Consider the following 22,628-nt stretch of genomic DNA (forward strand, 5'->3'; position numbering starts at 1 on the left):
GTGATTCGTGCATGCTAGGCAAATGCTCTACCACTGAGTTATACTGCCTGCCTCCTTTTTACTTATTTTTTTAAGACAAGGTCTTGCTGTTTAGCTGAGGGTAGCCTTGAATTCATAATCATCTTGCCTCAGCCATTCAAGTGCTGAGACTAAAGACATGCATACCACGACTGGCTATTGCCTTTTTTATCAAAGCCACAGGAGAAGAGGGCTAGGCCATCACCAGAAAATGCTCTGGTAGAGCCTTAGGGGTCTGTGGGATCTGGAGCTGGATGAACATGGAAATCCTGGGAGGTAGTTATTTCAGAGAAGCCCAGAAAGATGTCTTCACCTCACCTCACAGAGCCCAGACAAGGCCACTCCTTAGTTTTGTCTTCTCTAAAGGCCTTGACTCCTCAGGAGAGGAGCTGTGGTCACCAGGTCATCAGAATAGGAGCAGTGGCCCTTCAGCCCTGTGGGGTCTCTAGCCTCTGACAGCCACAGAGGTGAATGCATGAGGCAGGGAGTCTGATTCCCACTTTGATGGCGTTAGTCAAGGGCCCAGAGCTTGAGACACAAGAGCCCACTTCTCAAACCCCGTTTTCAGGTATTATTTCTCAGCATCTGCTGAGCCCCTGTAAATGAGCCTAACTGCTCCCTTGCTAAAAAGTAAACTAAAGGTTAAAAACCACTAAATGTGTATGTTAATTTGGAAATCCAGCTCTGGGCTCTGAGGTGAGGATTTAAAGGCCAGAGCTAGAACCAGGCAGGGTGGTGCATGCCTTTAATCCAAGCACTCGGGAGGCAGAGGCTGGCCTCGAACTCACAGAGCTCTGAATGTCTGGTCTACACAGTGAATTCAGAGATAGCCACAGTTACATAGAAAGACCTGTCTCAAAAGATGTGTGTATGTGGGGGTGGGGGTGGGGGTGGGGGGGCATAAAAAAGAAATGAAGCCCACAGTGTAGAGGAAGGGAGGAGAACATTCTGATGTGAGCAGGAAGTCACAAGAGAGATAAGGTAAACTATGATTTGTGAGAACTGTAGAACTATGATTTGTCAAAACTGTAGATGATGATGAGAGGGATGGGGGGGTGGGGGGGGTGGGGGAACCAGTCAGAAATCTTCCCTGATGCCCAAATCCAAGTCTTGAGGACACAGAGACACTGAGTCCAGGCCCAGCCACACTTCAAACTCTAGGGGTCCCCAATAGAAGGAGTGGGAACAGAGCTAAGTCCCAATTCAAACCCATACCGGCTCCCAGGCCTCAGTGTTCCAGAAGGGTGGGATAGAGGGGGCAATGGGGCCCATGTCAGTGACTTACGCTGTACGCATTGATAATCAGTTGGATAATATTTTTGGAGTCTCCATGCAGAATCTCCACAGTGGTGCCAGGTATCAGGGCTGTAAAATTCTTGAAAAACAAAACAAAACAAAACAAAACAAAGAAGAGTAAGACCATTTTGCCTTCTGGGCTGGCTAATTTGATGTCAACTTGACACAGGCTAGAGTCATCACAGAGGAGGGAAACCCAGTTGAGAAAATGCCTCCATAAGACCGGGCTGTAGGCAACCTGTAGGGCATTTTCTTAATTAGTGATTGATGGGAGAGGGCCCAGCCGATTGTGGGTGGTGGCATCCCTGGGCTGGTGGTCCTCGGTTCTATAAGAAAGGAGGCTGAGCAAGTCATAGGAAGCAACCCAGTGAACAGCACCCCTCCATGATCTCTGCATCAGCTCCAGCCTCCAGGTTCCTGCCATTTGAGTTCCTGTCCCGACTTCCTTCTGTGATGGACTACGGATGTGAAAGCGTAACCCACATAAACCCTTTCCTCCACAACTTGCTTTCGGTCACGGTGTTTAATCACAGCAACAGTAACCCTAACAAGACAGCTTCCATCCTATCGGAGTCAACAGTGCCCTATGGACAAGAGTAAGGGCCAGCCTATGTGCTCTGGCACTCTCCCTCACCACATGCTGGAGAAGGCGCCGTGGGAGAGGCAAGAAAAAAGTGGTGTGAGTACACTCAGTAGGCTGTGGAGGGGAGCGAAGGGCTGACAGTGAGCGAGCCGTTCATCCGGGAACTCCTGATTCTTTCATCATCACTGCTGGTAATCCCAGGCTCATTTTCAGATGACTCCGCCCGTTCTACAGGAGCACAGAGGGCCACTTCCCCAAGTGTCTGAGGGACACCCTATCTTCTCAGTAGGTGCTAAGATATGAAGGGTGTCCTTCTAAGGACCTTTTGATACCCGTGTGTAGGTCCTGGGACAAAGTCCTTTGCCCAGCACAACTCCTAAGTGCTGCATTCACAATAGGACAGAGACCCCATCGTTCTCAGGCTGTACAGGTCTTCCCATTCTGGGGAAGGAGACTGAAGCCAAGCAGGGTTTCTTTCCTTGTGAAACGAAGCCCAATACAGCTCCTGCAGCCAATCCTTCTAAAATGCTGTCTGCAGTGGACCACCTTTAACCCACGCACCGAACAAAATGTGTCTTCCCATTTCATCGTCTAAAATAGACTCATGCTCAAACAAGGTCCAGAATTCAGGAAGACATGGTAGTATTCATGACTGATAAGGCAGGAGCCTTTGAGACATAATTGAACAAAAGTTCTTTGGGGAATAATTAAGGGATTCCTGACAACATTCCCCTCACAACATACAGGGCATCAGGGGTGAGCTGGGTTTATACTTAGCTCACATGAGCTCTTGCACAGCCAAAGAGGTTTTGTGTGTGTGCACACGTGCACACATGCACACCCACACCTGAGAGCATCCATGTAGGGGCCAGAGATTAGAAAGTGTCCTCCTCTATTACTCTCCAAGGAGCTTCTGGGTGCAATGTGCAGCTTGCTGTGTGATTGCCGGAATGGTCGCCCAGGTGACACCTCGGGAAGAGACTTGTTGGCTTGAACAAGCCCATTGCTCTCTGCTCTCGGTCCCTGACTGCTTTTTGGGAGAGTCACTGTCCCGGGCCACTCCTGGCCTCCCACCCTCCGCAGGAAGGCATACAGCTGGAATACCAAGTTAGCCATGCATGCTGCCTAACGACTCGGTTTCCTTTGTACCGAATTTCATTTCATGTTTTCCTTCTCGACTGGACTAGGCCCCTGTGACTCCATCCGTCCTCTGAAAATGACAGTTCACACTATTTTCTAGGTACTTCTCTGAATTAAATTAAATAACATAGTTTACACTCCTGGTGAAGACATTCATGGCCAGGTGAACATTCTAGAGTCCCCTTAGTCTCATTATCTCCAAGCACAGCTACAAAGGACTAGAGTGTCCTCCTCCATTGACCCTGCCCACTCCCACTCTGATCTCCAACTGGCTTTAGGACAGAAAGAGTCCTGGACCAGGCCACCAGATCACCAGGCCCCTCCCGCCCTCAGGAGTACCTTGTAGAGCATGTAGTGGTTCTTCGTCACCGCAAAGATGAGGTTAATGTTGTTCTCCGCCAGCTTCTCCCCAAGCAAGGCAAGCGACGGATAGTCCTAAGGCCAAGGCAAAAGAGTCAAGACTACAACAGTTCCAAATGGCTGTGACACCTGCATTTGATCTGTGGGCATGCAGACTTCTCCCTGAAAGCATCTTTCCCTTGGGTGCCCATTGGGCCCAGTTACCAAGCCATCAGTGGCTCCTGAACTAAGAGGTTACAGGAAGTGATGCTCATAAAAAGGCCCCTCTGGCGCTCACTCCCAAAGTGTGAGCGTGAGGTCTGGAGCATCTCTAGGTGTGATCTGTATCCCGCTTCATCCTTTCAGGAGGGATGGGGACCATGACAGCTCCAGGAAAATCAGCCCCACCTCCCACCATCTGCTGCCGGCACCTATTAACTTGCCTCCCTTCCTATGGCTATTTCTTGCCTTGTTTTCCTTTTCCTGTGCCCAACGGTCTGGCCACCAACACACATAGGTCCTGCTCATGGCTCAGAACAGAGAGCAAAGACCACTGCTCTCTGGAATTGGGCAGTGATGCTGGGGAGCGGGGAAGGAGTGGGGGATCCAAATGAGGAGAAAGAAAGGACAAGAGGCAGTTTAACAAGGTCCTTAAGGATTTTAAGAGCTAGTGGTGGGTACAGGGGTCACCACTGGGTGAGGTCCTATAGTTACAGGATCTTTCTCCAAACTCTCTCACTCCTGGACAACATGGAAAGTTTGGATGATCACCTTCTGAAGCTGGAGAAAATGGGCCTGTTCCAGAAAGAAAATTGGGAAGAACTCCTCTCTAGCCAGATATCAAAATGGATTTGAAGAAAAAGGCATATGCTTCTTAAAAAGCCTGAATAATGAATGTGGCAAGATCTCAGTAAACGCTGTGGCTGGGTGTCCTCTAACTTCTATCCTAGTTGAGACCTCTTCAGGAAAGCAGGCTCCGCCTTGCCTTCAGACCACCTCTCCATGGGAACCACTTGGCTCCCAGATCACCTCTTCCTCCAGTGAAATAGCTCCCGTTAGGTACCCAATGGTGCAAATAAAGACAACCAGCTACAGAAATCCCTGATGAGAATGTAACAAGGAGGTTTTAAAACCTAGTCAGAAAAGACAAAATAATGAATAGAACTGGATCGCCAGGAGGGAGCAGAACATCAGTGAGCCCCGAGGGTCAAAGAAGCTTTCAGAGAAAGGGTGGGCCATGGGATTACAAGGAGAGGTAAGGGGAGCCCTCCCGGTCCTCACCATCTGGTTGGATGCCGTGTATTCATTGGCTTCGTTCAGGTGACACTGGCCATCGTGTGGTTGAACCAGGCCGCCTAGTTTTCCATCCAGCGCGATGTGGGGCACGTCATCCGTCGTGAACACCAGCAAGTGTAATGCATCTTTTCGCCAACCGATCTTCTCCTGAGAGACAGCAGATGGAGGGTGCTACAGCCTTCCTGTACAAACCTGCCCCGACATCAGATGAGAAATCTCCAAGCTCGGCCCACATAGGCCCATGGCGCCTAGACACCCATTCCAGCATCATCCTCTTCCCTCTGACTTCATCCGAAGGCTACATCTCTGGAAGATTTCCTGTCAGGCTCCAGAATAAGTTTGTCCCCACCCCAATGCCTTCCTCACACACATTGGCTAAGACTGTATAAGATGATGGTTAAACACTTCAGGCCCTGTTAGGATCAGAAGCACCCAAACGGTCAAGAGATGGCTCGGCCTGTTGAGGATCTGGTAAGAACCGCCATCTATCCTGGTAGGCGTGAACGCTCCAGTTTTTCCTGAAATCACTTCAATGCCCAAAGTGCATCCGATGAGCTATTTTTCCCTTACTGTTTCACCACAGGGGATTATCTAGTCTGCAGACTGAGGCTCAGCTAAACACAGTGCACAGCAAGGGGAGGGCTCCATACTGCTCATATATGGCCACTATAGCCACATTACACAAAAAGACTCAGGAATTATCATCAGGAACTGATGGTCACCCTTTCACTATTGGTGAAAGGGCATCCCAAAATGTATTGGTGACTATAGAGAGGATTTAAACTCTGCTGAGAGTTAGCTATGCTACACATTAGATATGGAACTCATGGAGGTGGGATTCATCGACCTCAAAGGTGAAAAGCAATTGTCTTTCAATGGTAGATGAGGGGCTGGGTACCACCCTCTCTCACTCATCATCATCTGAACAGCTATGATGCTGTCTTACTCGCTTCAAAAGCAGCATGGGCACAGAAAAACATATCATGAGGTCAAACAAAACAAGGAAGAAAGAGGAAAAGAGATTGAACAGAGAGCCAGAGGAGATGGAAGGCCTGGAGATCTGTGGTGGACAAGAGCGGTTACCTACTGAGGAGTCAGTTTTGTAGCCAGAGAACTTTTGTCAACAAGAGGCCACTCATCTCTTGTTGTGTGCTAGATCCCTTGGAAGGTCCCTGATCTACAAAGGCTTATTCCGGCTCTTTAAGATACTCTGTTTAGATAAAAAAACAGCAGCTTCAACTTACTATGAGGGTATTAATGAAAGCAAACACTGGGTTAATGGAAGCTGGGGAGGGGAGGATGAGGAGGAAGACAAGAGGAGGAGGAGGAGAATGATGATGATGATGGGGAGGCTGAGGAGGAGAAGAGGATGATGATGATGGGGAGGAAGACAAGAGGATGAGGATGATGATGATGGAAAAGAGGAGGACAAGAGGATGAGGATGAGGAGGAGGAGGAAGAGGAGGAGGAGGAGGAGGAGGAGGAGGAGGAGGAGGAGGAGGAGGAGGGCTGAGGTGGAGAAAGGCCTTCCCAATGCAGATGAAACCCAAGCTGCTCTGGAAAGATGAGGGAGAACCCTTCAAGGAAATGGAAAGAAGAGATAGGGAGGGAGGTGGCAGAAAGGGAAACAGGCGTTCTTGGCGTTGGCAGGGAAACAGGCATTCTAGGTGTTGGCAGAGAGACAGGAAAAGAGCACAGCAGAGAGACCCCCATGCTGGGGAGCTGGAACCCCTCACAGCTCTACCAGGACAAGTTAATCGTGGGACAGGAGCTGGGATGAAGCTTTTCTTGGTGGGACAGGAAGAAGCCATAGAGAAGCTGCCAGGATTCTGCAAGGTTCTGATTCCTGCTCTGCTGGTTTCCACCTTCTAAATGTGTATGTATACACTTAAAAAGAGTGAATACCACGCTACATAAATTATCCCTCAATAAGCCAGACTTTGAAAAGAACCAACAACTTTAAGAAATATTTATCTGTCAACTCATTCTATTTTACGAGACTCTACCCATAAAAGTACCATGAAATTATGCATAACCAGAAAGACACAGATATCCTAGGGTATGGGAATAGGGAGTAAACTGATAGTCCCTCCCTCCACGCTAGAAATTATGTACATAAAAAGTCTGAAATTACATGCAAACAGTGACAGTGGAAACAAAGAAGCAGATATTTGTGGTGGGATTATAAACCGCGTAAGAAACATAGAATTCTATTTTAAAAGAACAGGAGATATTGAAAAAAAAAAAATGCCATAATGTGCTTGGAGTCGGATTATGGGTAATCTTTTCTTCTCCTTCCCATTATTTTTCAAACTACGTTTGCAAGACTGATCTTTGAATGCTGTTATTTGCTTGTTCTGGCTCCTTTTTTCTCTGACAGCTTCTCCGTGGAGACTGACAGATGGGGGGGTTAGGTTAGCAAGGAGACAAGACAGCACGGAACTTGAATGCTTTAAGATGGGCATTTGACAACTGCCGCTTCTTCTAGTTACCTGTGTAACCCTGACCAATTTATTTGTCACCTTAAAAGCTTTTGTCCCTTGTCTGTGTAACAGGCAGGATACTTCCCTTTTAGTGAACACGTCCACGATTCCATTAGCCCTTGCTACAACCCCCACGAAACTGGCCAGATGTCATCATCCCATAGTTGAGCAAATGGATAAACTGACCAGTTCATTCTACCATCAAGGCAGACTGAGATGGCCCGTGTCTCACCCACAAAGCTAAATCACCCAATCATACAGGGAGAGGAAGCTGTGTGCACACAGTGAAGGAGATAACTCAGAAAAGAGCCCAGTATACCACAGCGTTCAATCTATGACTGCTAGATCCAAAACTCAACGTTTGCTGGAAAGAAAGCATCTGGAGTAGGCACCGTTCCACCAATAACAATAAGTCTATTTCCTCTTATATGGGCTCCTGATCACTAACGGTGTCAACAGCCCTGGCCCAGAGGTCAGGTCACAGGAATGGGTCAGAACACAGATGACTTACCCACCCAGGCTGTCGGCTTGCAGATTTCACACGATGACTGAGGAGTATTTCTATTCGAAACAAATTGCCTGCTGTCTGGTTGCCCATAGAGTTGTTTTATAAAGACTTTTATAAAGAATTATGATTTATATTCCACATTTAAGACAAGGAACAACGCTGGGCAGGGGGATTTTACTCCTCATTGTAAAGGAAGTCACTTAACTATGATACAGAGCATCCAGGTGAGCCAAAGTCCAATATCTTTGGAAGAGACAAATCTAAGTCCAAGTCTCCACTTTGCTCCAACTGCGGAGCCCTGTGGGAGTCCCTCGTTTCTCTCAACCATTTTCTCTTGGAAAATGGAACTGAGCCTGCTTGGCATGGCTGTTGCTGGGTCTTTCTACACAGTTATGTGCTTGGTACATAAAGGAAACTAATGAGACTCAAAATTACTATTCAAGGGACAGGATTAACCAGTTTACATTCCTCCTCCTTTTACGACTTGGTAATAAGGCCACATAACTGTTACAGAGACTATTATTTCATAGCAAGTGGTTAAAAAATCCTATGTCAATTAAGAATCTGCTGCATGCATGTTAAAATGGGCAAAGTTAAGTTGGTTGTGTGGCACACACCTGTAATCCCAGCACTTAGGGTGCTGAGGCAGGATCATGAGTCTCAGGCCAGCCTGGGCTAAGTGAATGTGAGATCATTCTGAACTACATGGTGAGACTCTGCATAGCAGTTTAAGACAGAAATGTGGCCAGAGGCTCGGGTATTTGAACACTGGGTCCCTATTTGGTGGTACTGTTTGGAGAGGTTCTAGAACTCTGAGGAGGTGCAGCCTTCCTAGAAGGAGTACATTACAGGGGGAAGGCTTTGAGGGTGTTTAAAGCTTCTCCCCACTTTCAGGGCACTCTCAGCTTCCTGGGTGACAAGATGTGAACACCCAGCTTCCTGTTTTGGCTGCCTGCTGCCATACCTCCCTGGCCACAACGGACTGTCTCTCTCTCTGGACCCGTAAGCCAATGTCAACTCTTCTACAGGTTGCCTTTAGTCATGGTGTTCTGTCACAGTGACAGAAAAGTAACCAATACATCTGGTCCCAAAACAAACAAAAGACCACAAATGCTGACGAAAATCTGTAGAAACCAGACTCCTCACAAAACTGATGTTGGAATTATAAAACGTTACAGATAATTTGGAAAAGCACTGATAAGTTTCTTAACAAATTAAATATAAGACCAGCTAACCCACTCCAGGTATTAACCCAAAAGAAATAAAAGCCTATGTCCATTAAAAAAATAAAAATAAGAATGCTGACATCCATAGGGCTTTCTGGGAATAGACAAAAAACTAGAAATAACCCAAATCTATCAGCAGGTGAATAAAAAGATAGATAACTGTGCAATGCTAAGCCACGAAGGGAATGAGTAGATATATTTACCAGCGAGGAGGAATCTCGGAATAATGGTACAGAGTCTAACAGACCAGGCTAAAGAGAGCAATGTACGGTATACATAAAATGTTTGCAAATAGATCTTACGTGCAGTGACAGCTGATTCGTGGTTGCCTAGGGGAGATTCAGGAAAGAGAAGTGATGGGGGGCACAAACTCACAGGTATAAATGACATGTTCATTAGCTTATTGACTGTGCTGGGGGCCATGCCTGCCAAAGCACCCACGTGGAGGGCAGAGGACAATCTGTGGGAGTCGGTTCTCTCCTTCCACCATCTAAGTGAGACCTCGGATCAAACTCAGGCTGTCAGGCTTGGTGTCAAATGGGGCCAGGTATGGTGAAACATATATGTAATCCTAGCACTCAGGAGGCTGAGGCAGGAGGATTCCAAGTTTGAAGTCAGTCTGGGGTACCTGTATGAGACTGTTTCAAAAACAAAATAAAAAGTGTGCTAGACTATATACTTTCAATGTATGGTTTATGTATGTTAACTATACTTCAACACAGTTATTTTAAAATATATAATATAAAATAAAAAGTATTTTAAAAGAGAGATAATTTTAAAGAAGGCTTGTTTTGCTCAGAGTGTAGTTTACATACACCGCATTCCAAGGACATGCCAATGGCCGGGCGTGGACTAGGAATGTCACACATCAACACTTTTCCTTGGCGTCCACCACGGCATGCTTGAAGCTAGGTGCTGGTAGATCTGAGTCCAGCCCCACATCTGCTTCATCTTACCCATGAGACCTTGAGCGAGGTACTGAATTTTTGACAATAGCAGTTTGCTCATCTATAAGGGAAAGATGATAACTACTGATAAAACACAGCTGTCGAAAGGATTAAACGAAAGGACACAGGCACCCAGCCGTGTACCTGCAATGTGGTAAATAGGCAGTAATTGGTACTCATTGCCAGCCACCGCTATTTCCACGGAGCCAAAAACTCCCACCTATGTTTCTAACTCAGAAGTCCACCTCCCCACCCCCCCACCCCCACCCCCATCTCTTCAGGAGTAGAGCACAGCACGTGATGTTTATCTCCTTTTTGCTTATTTACATTTCCTAATTTTGATGTTGAATGTTTTCTTTATTAAAAAGATTGCCTAAAGGGTCTGCCTTGTAGCTAAACCTTTCTGTATGTCTGAGTAAAATCAACATGTAAACAAAACTGATGTCATTAAACAGATCGAGGTCAGCCCTCGGATGAAAATGTCAAGGGTAGGCGGAGCGGAAGTGCACTGGACTCCGGCAAGAAACCCGGCACCGGGCCAGGACTGCGGTTCAGTTGGCTTCTGTTAGTTAGATCTGTATCTAATTCACGGCCGGCCCTCTTTCAATTTTCAACCTCTCAGTCCACATTCAATTTAGGTGACCTCTTTTGTTGATGAGAGGACTCCTCCTCACCTGTCTCTACAATGTGCCCCAGCTCCAGAAGGATGGTGTTCAGCCAGTATCCTCTTCTCCATCCTAAACCTCAAGCTTCCTGCCCTCTGCTCTGATCTCACTGTCCCCAAGGAAGGCGGGCTCCTCCCTCCTTGAGAAAACACAGCCCCATAAATCCCACCCTCTCTGGAAAATGTCCCATCAGTCAGTCCTTCCCTAGCTCCTTCCCACGTGCTTAAAAATATACTCGTAGCCCAGTGATCATAACCCTTCTGTGACCCCCACTTCTCCACTGGCCTCTCATACCTCATCTCTCTTAAATATTGCCTCTGTTTTCTCACTCAGTTCCCCATAATCTGACCTCTCTCAGCCGTCCATAAAAAGGAGAAGTAGGGATTGAGAGTGGGGGACCAGCCCTTCCCAGTCTAAGAAAATAAACAAAAGCTGGCTACGCCCCAAGGCGCAGACAGACTTGCTGGCTTATTCATCTCCAACAGCTGGCCCCAGAGAGCCCGAGGCCTGGGAGAAAAGACTGGGGAGCAGGGGGCTTGGTTTCTGTACTTTGAGGACACAGGTCTCTAGCCTGCGGGGCAATCTGGTTTCTTGAGGACGGAAGGAGTCACTCAGTGGCTACAATGTCTGACAAAGGAAAAGGGTCCCTCAAACAACAAAGAATAGCTTCTACCCTCCTGTTCCTAGCTCTCCTCAGGGACACCCCCCCCCCCCAGCCCCCAAGAGTAAAGTAGCTGCACAGGCAACCAGTGGGAGGCGTGGAGAGATTTGCTAGACACCAGTTCAAAGCAAGCTGTGCTTAGTAAATAAAATTAGTGTGTTTGGGAGAGGTCATGGTCATGGCGGCCAGTCAGGGCGTAGAAGGTGAGCTGACGAGATCTGTAGAAGACAGGTTCAAGCCAGCTAGTGCAAGTCCAAACCACCAGGGAGTGACGGCGCAGAGAAGTCACTTAGAGGCTAGGGATGTCACTCAGTGGCAGAGCACTAGCCTAGCACACATGTGGCCCTGGGTTCAATCCAAAGTACTGAAGAGGGGTAGGGAGAAAGGAAAGAAAGAGGGGAGGAAGAGGGAAGGGAACTGGGGGAGAAAAACAGCCTCTTTCTTTTTTTTCGGGGGGGGGATTTTTTAGAGACAGGGTCTCAGTATGTAACCCTGGCTGTCCTAGAACTCACTATGTAGACCAGGCTGCTTCGAACTCACAGAGATCGGCCTGCATCTGCCTCCTGAGTGCTGGGATTAAAGGTGTGCACCACTACACTTGAGAAAAACAGTTTCTATGGGTTGGGGAAATAGTTCAGTGGTAGAGCACATGCCTAATGGGCCCAGGCCCTGGGTTCAATTCCAAGTACAAAACAAATACAACAGTTAAGACAGCACATGCCCAAGGCTCTCCAGGCCCATTTTGTAATAAGTTATTTACATACAGGGACCGTCCAGAACACGGCAAGTCAGAGGGGGCATACTCGAGGATGTGTATTTACTGAAATACATAAAGAACCCCAGTGAGTCTCGGCCAGCCTCTCTCTGCTGTAGGAATCTTTTCTCTGGCATTTGCCAATGGGCTCAGAGCCCACACCCACTCACTGCCTCATCAGGCAGCTGCTCTGGCACCGAGCAGCAATCCTTGTTAGAAATCCTTCCCTATCAGAAACCCTGGGACTGCAAGTGGCTTCCTCATGGCTGTTCATGCGTCCTCTCCAGCTAGAAAGACTCTTCCCCCTCTCTCTGAGAGGTGAAGTCAGTTAACACACTTGTCACAGTATCTCCCCTCACAGGACACTGTCTCCAGGTTCAGGACCATCCACCCACCCATCTCTGCTCTCTATCAACATTTTTAAAAAGTTTTTATTTTACATGTATGTGTATCTGCCTGAAGGTATGCATGTGTACCTCAAGCATGCAGTACCTGCATAGGTCAGAAGAGGGAGTCAGATCCCCTGGAACTAGAGTTACAGACAGCTGTGAGCTTCCATGTGGGCCAGGAGCTGAACCTGGGTCCTCTCCAAGGGCAGGAAGATTTTAACCCCTGGGCCATCTCTGTAGCCCCTCTATACATTTGAAACACCAGAGGCAGTCCACTGGATGTGTTATGACCCACACAGAGGAAAGGAAGACTGGGACAGAGGCCTGCAGACCTCTGGCCCTGAGTACATGGCCTATGTCAGATGCATTTTCCAATGGGCTCACAGTAAACCCAAGGCTCCCCAGATCCATTCTGTACTACTTATCTACATATAAAGACCACACAGACAGAGCATGGCAAGTCAGAAGGGCAGACTAGGAAGTCCTGTGGAGAATTTGGAGAGGGACTGGGAATCTGAGAGAAGGCTATGTGCCTCCTGTCTTAGGAAGCAGGTGGGGGTGCCTGCCTCTGTGATGATATAATGTGTACCCTAATAAACTTTCTGAAAGATCAGAGAAGCAGAGCAAGCCACAGTCAACCTCACCTCGCCAACTCCTCAGCCGATGCCATTTCCTCAGCCTGAAAGCCTCTGAGTCCTCACCCAAAAGGGTCTTAGCTGAACTGCCATAGTTCCTATCTCCTCACGCCTTATATACCTTTCTCTGCCCAGCCATCACTTCCTGGGATTAAAGGAATTAAAATCATGCTCCCCAAACTTTCCCTCTGCTAAAAAAGATCCTTTCTGCAAATGGCAGTGTCTGACTATGGCTAGGAACAGAATTGGTGGGTCTGAGGCATCTTCAAAACTGGGGCAAGTAAGGAAGAACTCAAAGCATCCCCCATTTTACAGACAGGGAAGCTGAGGACCAGCTCCATCAGTTTGCTGACCTTAGGACCACCCAGTAGAAATCCCAAGCACTGTCAGTCACAGAGTGCAGCCATCTTATTTGCTCCCACGGGATTGTGGGTAATCATGATGGTGCCTTAGGCCGGGACCGTGCTCTCTTTGGAAGTTCAACCCTCCCACTTCTCTGTGCTTGTGTGATTTCAAAGACAGCACAGGCTCTAATGTCAAGATTAAGTACATTTAAGGCACGCACAAGGATCCATCCACCGGCTCCGGCTCTGACATTTCTTACCTATGGAAATTTAGGGACCTTATTCAACTTTATTAGGCTTGTCACCATGGGAGACAGTACAACCACTTTCAAGGGAAAGAGTGAAATGAACCTGTGGAACTTGGTGCAGTCTGGAGCAAGTAAAAGGCCCAAGTCAGCCTTTGGGGGAGGAAGGCTGTCATTCACCGTTGGGTCCTAAGAGGCCAGTATGTCCGGCTGCACCTTAGACACTTGTTCTCAAAGTGTCTTCCAAGTAGAGTTAAGTTCACAGAGGCAGATCTGAGGCCACCTCAGCCTCGAACCCCTCATGATACCTCCTGTGCACACAGTAAGTACTCAACAAACTTTCAGATTATCAACGGAGCACTGTATACTTCCAGAAGGGGCTGAGAGGAAGAGGGAACAGGTGCTGGGGAGGAAGGAGGGAGGGAAGAGAGGGGGGTGACCTGTTTGGACAGTGACAGATTCCACAGCAGATCCAAACTTGAGGACCAAAGAGTCTTAATTCCAACATGGCCCACGGGGAAATCAAGCTTTCATTATGGGATCGGCTTCCCGAATGACCAACCACACTGACATTCGGGCTTGTTTCCATCACTCTGTAGCAATAAACATGCTCTCCTTAGGAGTTTGTTTTTCCTGCTTCTAACCATACTTTGCAATGAAATATACTTGAGGAAAAAATCTGCTCTGTGGTTACATTTCATGAGGCCACAGTGTAGAATTTCTTTCCTTGGGGAAAGGAGCTGCCTGTGACTCAGGGTCTAAACATTCACCTCAAGTCCAAACCCCCAAAGAGCACAGCAGGGTGTCTCTGGTGCAGGGTGGGAGCAGGGCTGAAGCTGGGCTCAAGGCACTGTAGAATGTAGAACATTGAGCCCCACAGATTTTCCATTTGGGGGATCAAGGATACAGCTCAGTGGTAGCTCCCTTGCCTGAGCAATCAAGACCCTTGGTTTGATTTCCAGCACTATATAAAATAAATGAATGAAGCGTTTGTTTTTGTAGAAGAAATACCAATAGGCAAATATCAATGATAAATAGCAATAATTTCATATGGGTCAGTGGAATGCTTATATATAGGATGTTTAATTTACCCTCAATTAGATTCCCCAACTCAAATAAAATAGTAGCTGGGCATGGTAGTACATGCCTTTAATGCCAGCGCTTGGGCTGTGAGTTAAGAGATCAGCCTGATCTACACAGTGAGGTCCAGGCCAACTAGGGAAACCTATCTTTAAAACGACAACAACAACAACAACAAAAACACCACACACACACACACACACACACACACACACACACACACAACCCTGAGCACAGGGGCCTTCTCTCAGTTTCTTTACTTTTCTCTCCAACAGAACGGCTACTGATTTGAAAGTATTGTCAATACACAGTACTAACAGCTCCACTTCAGAAGGCGGGTGTTTCACACTAGGGATGCCATGGAGGCAGCAGAGCATGATGGGAAGGTGGACAAACGAGGATCTGATCTGGCTATTTCTGAGCGTCCTTCAGAAGCACAGAGGCCCCTCTGAGCACAAAGCATTGACCCCTCACCAAATGTGTGCCAAAGACCTAGCCTGTGCACCAGGCAGGGTAATGAAAACACCTTTAGTGTCTCAGAGAGGAGACACCCCATTCAAGCAATGGCCAAAAAAATAAAATAAAATAAAATTGATAACTGGGTGGAAGTGACCAAGTACTCGGCAATGGGAGACCTGGCCCAGTGAGGGTGATCCGTCAGGGAGGTACACCCTGACACACAAACAACGAGACTGATGTCTGCAATACCAGCAAACCAGACTGGACGTGTAAAGAAAGGGAAAGCAGCTGAAATGGCTGGGAGGTCACCCAGCATGCTCGAGTCCAAGGTTCGACTTCCAGTCTTCCAGTTCTGAACCACCCCAACGCATTGGCATTCTCTCTCTCTCTCTCTCTCTCTCTCTCTCTCTCTCTCTCTCTCTCTCTCGTGTAAGGAAAGCAGGTTCAGGGAGGGATGGTATTCGAGCATCGGACTTTGGGGTGGGGAAGCTACCCTGCACAATACTGTAATGGGAAGAAGGCATTTACTCATTTGTTAAAATCTATAGACTGCACAACACACACCAAGACTGAACCCTAGTGTAAAATGCACTGTGGGGTAATGTGTCAACGACGGCTCAGGGGCTGGAACAAACCGCTCCGTATCCATGTGGGCTATGGCGGTGCAGGGGGCTAGAGCTGGGGTGGAAACAGCTTGGTGCAATGAATTCTAGTAAGAAGGAAATGAAGGAGAGGTAGGAGCGCTGGGGAGGGTCGCGAAGCAAAGGCAGCAGCAGTCAGGTAAGGGACTCCAGGCGCTGTGGTTGGAGTGCAGAGGCCACAGGGAGGCCGAGGAAACTGGCATGCGTACTGGCCATTATAGAAGTAAAGCCGCAGGGACCCACGGGGCTGACTGGACTTTCCCCTAGCTGCCTGTCCCTTCCAGGGTCAGTTGAGGGGAGCTGCCAGCATGTGGAGGTGCCTTCTAGGACAGGGCAGGGAGGCAGGCACGCAGCTGGTTTATAGAGGGTAATACAGCTGGTTTATAGAGGGTGATGGAGACGAGCCCTGGCCAGTGCTGTGGGTAATGCTGAGCTCTTTCCCACCCCTTGTGTGAGAATACCCAGCTGTCAGAAGGGCAGCGTAACCCTCGGCACAGCAAACCACAGGTCACAGACTTTGAAATGTCACCAAATTAGTGCAGTGACGTGAACGCATCTATTAAACCACAGTCAAGGGGCCACGGGTGATGGCGCAAGCCAGTAAAAACACCTAGCTACACAAGCCTGGCCACCCGATTTGATCCAGAAGCCATGTCAAAAGCCTGATGTGGTGGAACACATCTGTAATTCCGGTGCCCCTGTGGCAAGGTGGGAAGTAGAAACAGCAGAATCACCCTTTGCTTCTTTGGACCTGCCTAATTTCTTGTAGGCCATAGACCTGTGTCATGTTTCCAAACCTTGCTTTGGACGCTCACTGGCCAGTTAGCCTGGAGCCTGCAGCATAGAGACAGGGAAAGACCCCGACTCCATAGGGTAAAAAAGAAATCCTCCGGCCTCCACATGTGTGCTCACAATCTCTCCCTACACACACACACACACACACACACACACACACACACACACACACACACAGATAGAGAGACAGAGAGACAGAGACAGGAAAGACCCTGACTCCAGGGTAAAAAAGAAATCCTCTGGCCTCCACATGTGTGCTCACAATCTCTCCCTACACACACACACACACACACACACACACACACACACACACACACACAGACAGACAGAGACACAGAGAGAGACATAGCGCGCCAATACTTTTAATAGTTTCCTGAACACACTGCTGCAGAGGAAAAGCAAATGGGCTCTGGAACCCACAGCCCTGAGGCCACGCTCACCACCCCACCCACCCCTCACCCTCCCGAGGCCAGGGATGCTTCCTGTTTGGGAAAGCATGAGAGCAAGCATAGCTCCAGTCTGAATCACCCGTCATACATCAACCGGTGTAATTTTAGAATAAGGAATAAGCAACCTTAAAGTCAACTTCTCGAAAGTTCTGAGGGAAACAGTGAAACTGATAAAGGGAGAAACCATAATTCTGACCCAGAAAAGGTATAAACAAATTCAGTCATAGGCTTATAAAGCATTAAAGGCAACGGCACGCTCCAATTCTAACCCAGTTGTGAAGACTACATTGGAAAAAGATGCCTGCATGAGAGAGCCAACTCTCAGCTGTGGACGCCGTTAACTGCCTCTGAGAGCAATCGAGCAGCTTGGGGGAAACTACCACTAGTAAAGCAGGGCCCCTGTCCTGAGTAGAATCCTAAAGAGAAGCAGGTATCCCTTTACCTTCTACCAAGAACACCTTTGCAAGAAACATACAGTATGCCTTAGAGGTAGACTTTTTTGTTGTTGTTTTTTTGAGACAGGGTTTCTTTGTGTAGTTTTGCAGCCTCTCCTGGAACTTGCTCTGTAGACCAGGCTGGCCTCGAACTCATAGAGATCCACCTGCCTCTGCCTCCCAAGTGCTGGGATTAAAGGCAGGTGCCACCACTGTCCCAGCTGAGGTAAGACTTTAAAGACAGCCATGTCATAACCCTAAGTCTCACAAGTTAATAATGAATAGTCCAAGCCAGGGAAACCAGAGCAAGGAGAACCCGTGATGCTGTGAGTCAGGTCTGGCCTTAGATCCTCACCAACAGCAAAGGTCACCGGAAGCAGATGTGCGCATGTGCAACTGCAGGACAGACTGTCCAGGCCACTCTGGTCCTTACGAGAAGCCGGCCAAGTGCACAGGACTCCTTTCTCTCTGTTACACCCAGTTGGCAGGACTAAACTGAAGAGCCTCTAATCTGGGCAAACAGGAACAGACCCCCGTGAACAAAGAGATGCTTAGGTGTTGTAGATGATATCTGAGCAATCCCTCAAATAATAGGGAGACAGGGTCTCTGAACACAAGACTGGCCATGAGTGGTGGTCACCAAAAGTAAACAACAGACATGGGGTTTAATTTCTTATTCTCTCCACTCGTATCTTTGAAATGCTTCATAACAAAAAATAGCATATATTCATTATAGAAACTTAGATAAACACACAAAAAAATTAAAAACCACCAAGAAAAATAAAAACAACATATAATTCTATAACCTAAAAATACTGCTATCATTTTGGTCTATTTCCAATATTTTCTTTCTTTGTGCACAGGTACACAGATACCACCACATTTGTGTGGCAGTCAGAGGACAGCTTGAAGGAATTGGTTCTCTCCTTCCATCATGCAGGTTCCTGGGACTGAACTCCGACCTGGCAACAGGTGCCTCTATTCACTGAGCAATATCACCAGCCCATTTTTCTCTTATTTGTTTTCTCGTATTTGACAAATAGGATCATTCTGGCCATACTGCTTTTCAGTCTGCCTTCATTAGTGCACTCTTAATTTCTCTTAGGCATTACTCAAGTTGATAAAGATTCTGTTTGGTTGGTTGTTTTTCTGGACAGTCTCTTTACATAGCTCTGGCTGGTCTGGAACTCACTTTGTAGACGGGGCTGGCCTTGAACTCACAGAGATCTGCCAGCCTCTGCCTCCTAAGTGCACAACCCTGCCTGACCCTCAAGTTGCTAATGGTATGATTTTTGCTGCCTAGTCATTCACCGAAAGCTAGCCTACGATCTATTCCTAATATTTTTGTCACAATAAGAAAGTCTGTAATAAACCAGAAAGGACATTTAATTATAAGTTAGGCCATTTCAAATGAGAAGGACATGTCTTAATACATGTCTAAATGTAACTCCACAGAACAGATGTAGGGGAAAGGTAAAGAGAGAAACTGGCGGCTTGTAGGTGGCATAATTCTAAACAATTATTAACTTCCCCTGTGGCAAAGGCCATGATGGAATATACGAGGTCTAAGACTGACGTGGCTCACACAGTGCCTCTCAATCAATGACAGACAGCTCACCGGGTTCAAGCAATGAGTCCAGGAAATCTGCTGGAGGCCTCTGAAGTGCCGAATTTGGAGGGTGGGCTACTCTACCCATTAGAGATGGCACAGGAGGATTATGCAGGCACAAGGGTGGACTCTGGTTTTTCTCTGATACCAATGGTCCCAGCACTTGCTGTGTTCTTCATCTAGCAGACCTACTAATGCTGGCTGTGGCCTGTAACTGGGGTTTCCTCCCACCCACACAGCTTTTAATGACGACTTCGTCCAAAAGAAAATCCACCAAATTCTCTGGATAAGGAGGTGAGGGCAATCTTACATTTTTTTCCTGCACTATTTTTCCCCCTGATAAAAATGTTGAATTTCGCTGAATGTCTGTGAAGACAATGCCTCTTCAATTAATATCTGAATACCAGGAGACAGAGAGAGAGAGAGAGAGAGACAGAGACAGAGACAGAGACAGAGACAGAGACAGAGAAGAATCCATAAACTATTTTATGACACATGGAAGATTTAGAGATGAGCGCATCATAGCTGTGTTCCATCTGGTCTTCAGACTGCTAAAAAAACAAAACAAAACAAAACAAAACAAAACAAAACAAAACAAAAAAACCCAAAACCACAAGGGAACTCTGAATTAGAACATGATGATAAGCCACCGTGATCTCCCACTCTGAAGGAGCCCCCAGGCCTTCTCAATGGCACAGCCGGAGGAACCAGGAAGGAGAGACCTGCTCTTTTCTATGCCTTTTCCTTCCCCTTAGCCATCTCTGTCTGCTGCCTGGGGGTTCTTACTTCAGGAATGACAACAGTGACTTTCTTCTTATCCACGTCGAAGGGTGATTAGATAGGAAAGTGAGCACAGGACAAGCCCAGCAAACACACACTCAGAAACCCAAGAGTGTGGATCACCGAGGAAGCAAACAGCAGCCCCTGTGTGTGGTCACGAAGCCAAGTTTTAACCTCTTCTCCTGACTTCCCAAATGTTTAAGAGTCCCAACCACTCCACCACTGATGAACTCCCATTGGTTTTCAAAGACTCATCACCAAGAGGCTGGAGAGACAGAGACAGTTCAGTGTTTAGAGCACTCTCTGCTCTTCCGGAGGACCCAGGTTCGATTCTCAGCCACTTACATGGAGGCTCCCAACTTTCTGTAACTCCAGTTCTGAAGACTCTGAGGCCCTCTTCTTCCCACCTCCACGAGCGCTGAGCGTGCATATGGTATATTAACATACATGCAGGCAAAAAAAACCTCATACACATAACATTTTTAAAAAATAAATAATTTTTTTAAAAGAAGAATGCATTGCCAGTGTGGATACTCTGCTGAGCTTTCCTGAAAACTGCTAAGCTTATGGACACACGCCAGGAGGATGAAGCAAATGGTACCGCACTCATGCTTCAGTAATGAGCTGCAAACTAATTTATCTTCTGCTGTTGCTATTAGGCTCCTTCGACAGCCGAAAGTTACTTTAACAATAAATGGTTATCAATATTCCACTTACATACTTCTCCAAGCTGGGAACCTCTCAAAGCCCAAGTTCATTTCTGACTGGCCTATGCCCTCTCTCTGGATCCACATATCACAGAGAAATGAGGGAAACAAAAATATGGACATGCAACCAAAGACTTGGAGTGACTCTGATTTTCAGCTTTGATTCTCCAGTAAGGTAATCTTTAAGGTTAAAAAAACTGGGCCCAAAAAAAAAAAAAAAAAGCCAATGCATAAACACAGAACAGCTGTCATCTGGCAAAGACATGATCCCACTGCACGGAGCCACACCCCGCCACGGAGATCGGACCAAGTCCCCAGTCCAGCCGACTTGATAGCTAGAGATTTCCCCACGGTGTGGCTGAGCTCAGCCTCTGACGTAAGAGTGGATGGGAGCCACACGCTTGGGTGGTTCAAAACCTGCCCCACGGAGGCTGAGACCAGACAGTTACCTTGCAGACAGCGGCCTGGAGGACAGCATCGAAGCCCCCTTCGGGAGCATCCCGGTTCCGGGACACCCTCTGCTTCCTCACTTCCTCGTTGAAACTGTCGACTCTGTCCGTGAGAGGCAGCAGATGGCGGAACCCGAAGGAGGGGACGCAGTTTGGGAATAACTTGTAACTAGAGAGAGAGAGAGAGAGAAGAGAGGAGTCACTTTTTCATCATCATCTCTCAGTCTTTTCAATTTTTAATGACATTTCATTACTTTAGTGTGCATGTATGTGTGCACACACATGTGCAAGTCAGAGAACAACTTGCAGAGATTGATTCTCTCCTTCGATCCTGTGGGTCCTGGAAATCCAACCCAGGTCATCGGGCTTAGTGGCAGTCACCTCTACCCACTGGACCATCTCTCTGGCCCCATCTCTAAATATCAGTCAAGTGCCCTGGCCTTCACTGCGTACCTTGAAAAACATCAGTCAACATTTACTCGGCATCTGCCACCTACTCTGGGGTAAGCATAGTGGAGAGAAGAAAGATAAGTAACAGCTAGCCCTCGAGGCGGGCACACAGCCAGACCACGGGAGTGTGCGCACAGGGGCTCAAAGTGGGGGTCACAGTAGACTCTGTGGCTGGGGGAAGAGGCGTGGGACCGGCGGCACAACCAAGGTGGACGATGGCCAGCGAGGGCCACAGAAGCAGGGCTCTTTCCCATGTGCCGCCGCCGAGAGACAAAGGACTCACTGGCGACGACCAGGATGTGCTGGCACAGGAAGAGCTGTGGAATGGAGCAGGAATTCAAAACATGACTTTGCTCCGTCATTCATTCCTAAAGCTGCAAAGCTAAAGTATCCACGCGCCAGAGAAATCCAAATCTCTTCAAATGGGAAACCGTAACCGGGAACTTGGAAAAGACACACGTGTCAGAGTCCTGCCAGGTTACCCTCAGGGGAAACCGTAAGCGGTCCCGTTCCTAGAGGAAAGTCGTTCCCAAACGACAGCATCAAGCCTGGCCAAGGACACAGGAAGAGGGGCCTTAAACGGGTCCTCGGAGAAAGGACAGGGCAGAGTGTGGCAGCCACAGAAAAGAACACGAGCTGAGCCATGTGGAGAAAGGGACAGAGGAAGGCCAGTGTGCTGGATGCAGAGTAAAGGGGACAGGCGAGGACGATGTGGGGGGCAGTCTGGCCCACCCCTGCAGGATCTGTGGCCATGTAAAGGAAGTCTCTTTAGAACAAGAAGCCTGGGAGAACAGCTTTAGAATCCTATTCAAGCTGTGCCTGGGAAGGGAAACAGGCTTAGCAATGACTAGAGGTCCCACCATCCCTGCTGCCAAGACGGGCCTCGCCAGGACAGGTCTAGGCAGGCTCCTCTCCTCTGCAGAGAGGCAAGCTTTGGCTGTCTAGGAGGCGGTCCTGCCACCAACAGTCACAATGCCACACAGACCTCACAAGCTGCAGGGGACAGATCACACCCCTGACCCCCCACGGCCACCCCTCCCACCACACACACACATTCCCAATCCACCAGACAATTCTCTCCAGCGAAACTTCCTTTCCCCTGCCTGCTTTGAGTCTTCACAAACACCTTCAGCTTAGACTGGTCAGAGGCCACCCTGAGATTTTTGCGTAGCCTCCTCAGTGTAGAGAAACAAGCGTGGACATTACATTCCCACTGGAAGGAGCTGAGACCCCACCCACACCTATT

General features: G+C 47.9%; 1 protein-coding gene across 2 annotated transcripts in view; it reads right to left on the reverse strand.

Annotated features, from left to right (window-relative positions):
- Itgb5 (integrin subunit beta 5) overlaps nucleotides 1–22,628 on the reverse strand; it is a 117,325-nt gene that overhangs the window by 45,618 nt on the left and 49,079 nt on the right. For both annotated transcript variants that reach the window (XM_059277248.1, XM_059277247.1), the window contains exons 5-8: nucleotides 20,933–21,101; nucleotides 4,658–4,819; nucleotides 3,377–3,472; nucleotides 1,304–1,393 (exon numbers count right to left, since the gene is read on the reverse strand). In XM_059277248.1, the coding sequence (XP_059133231.1) occupies nucleotides 1,304–1,393; nucleotides 3,377–3,472; nucleotides 4,658–4,819; nucleotides 20,933–21,101 (517 nt within the window). The remainder of the gene's footprint in view (nucleotides 1–1,303; nucleotides 1,394–3,376; nucleotides 3,473–4,657; nucleotides 4,820–20,932; nucleotides 21,102–22,628) is intronic.

Source organism: Peromyscus eremicus, chromosome 12 (assembly GCF_949786415.1).
Source record: "Peromyscus eremicus chromosome 12, PerEre_H2_v1, whole genome shotgun sequence".
Lineage (NCBI taxonomy): Eukaryota > Metazoa > Chordata > Mammalia > Rodentia > Cricetidae > Peromyscus > Peromyscus eremicus.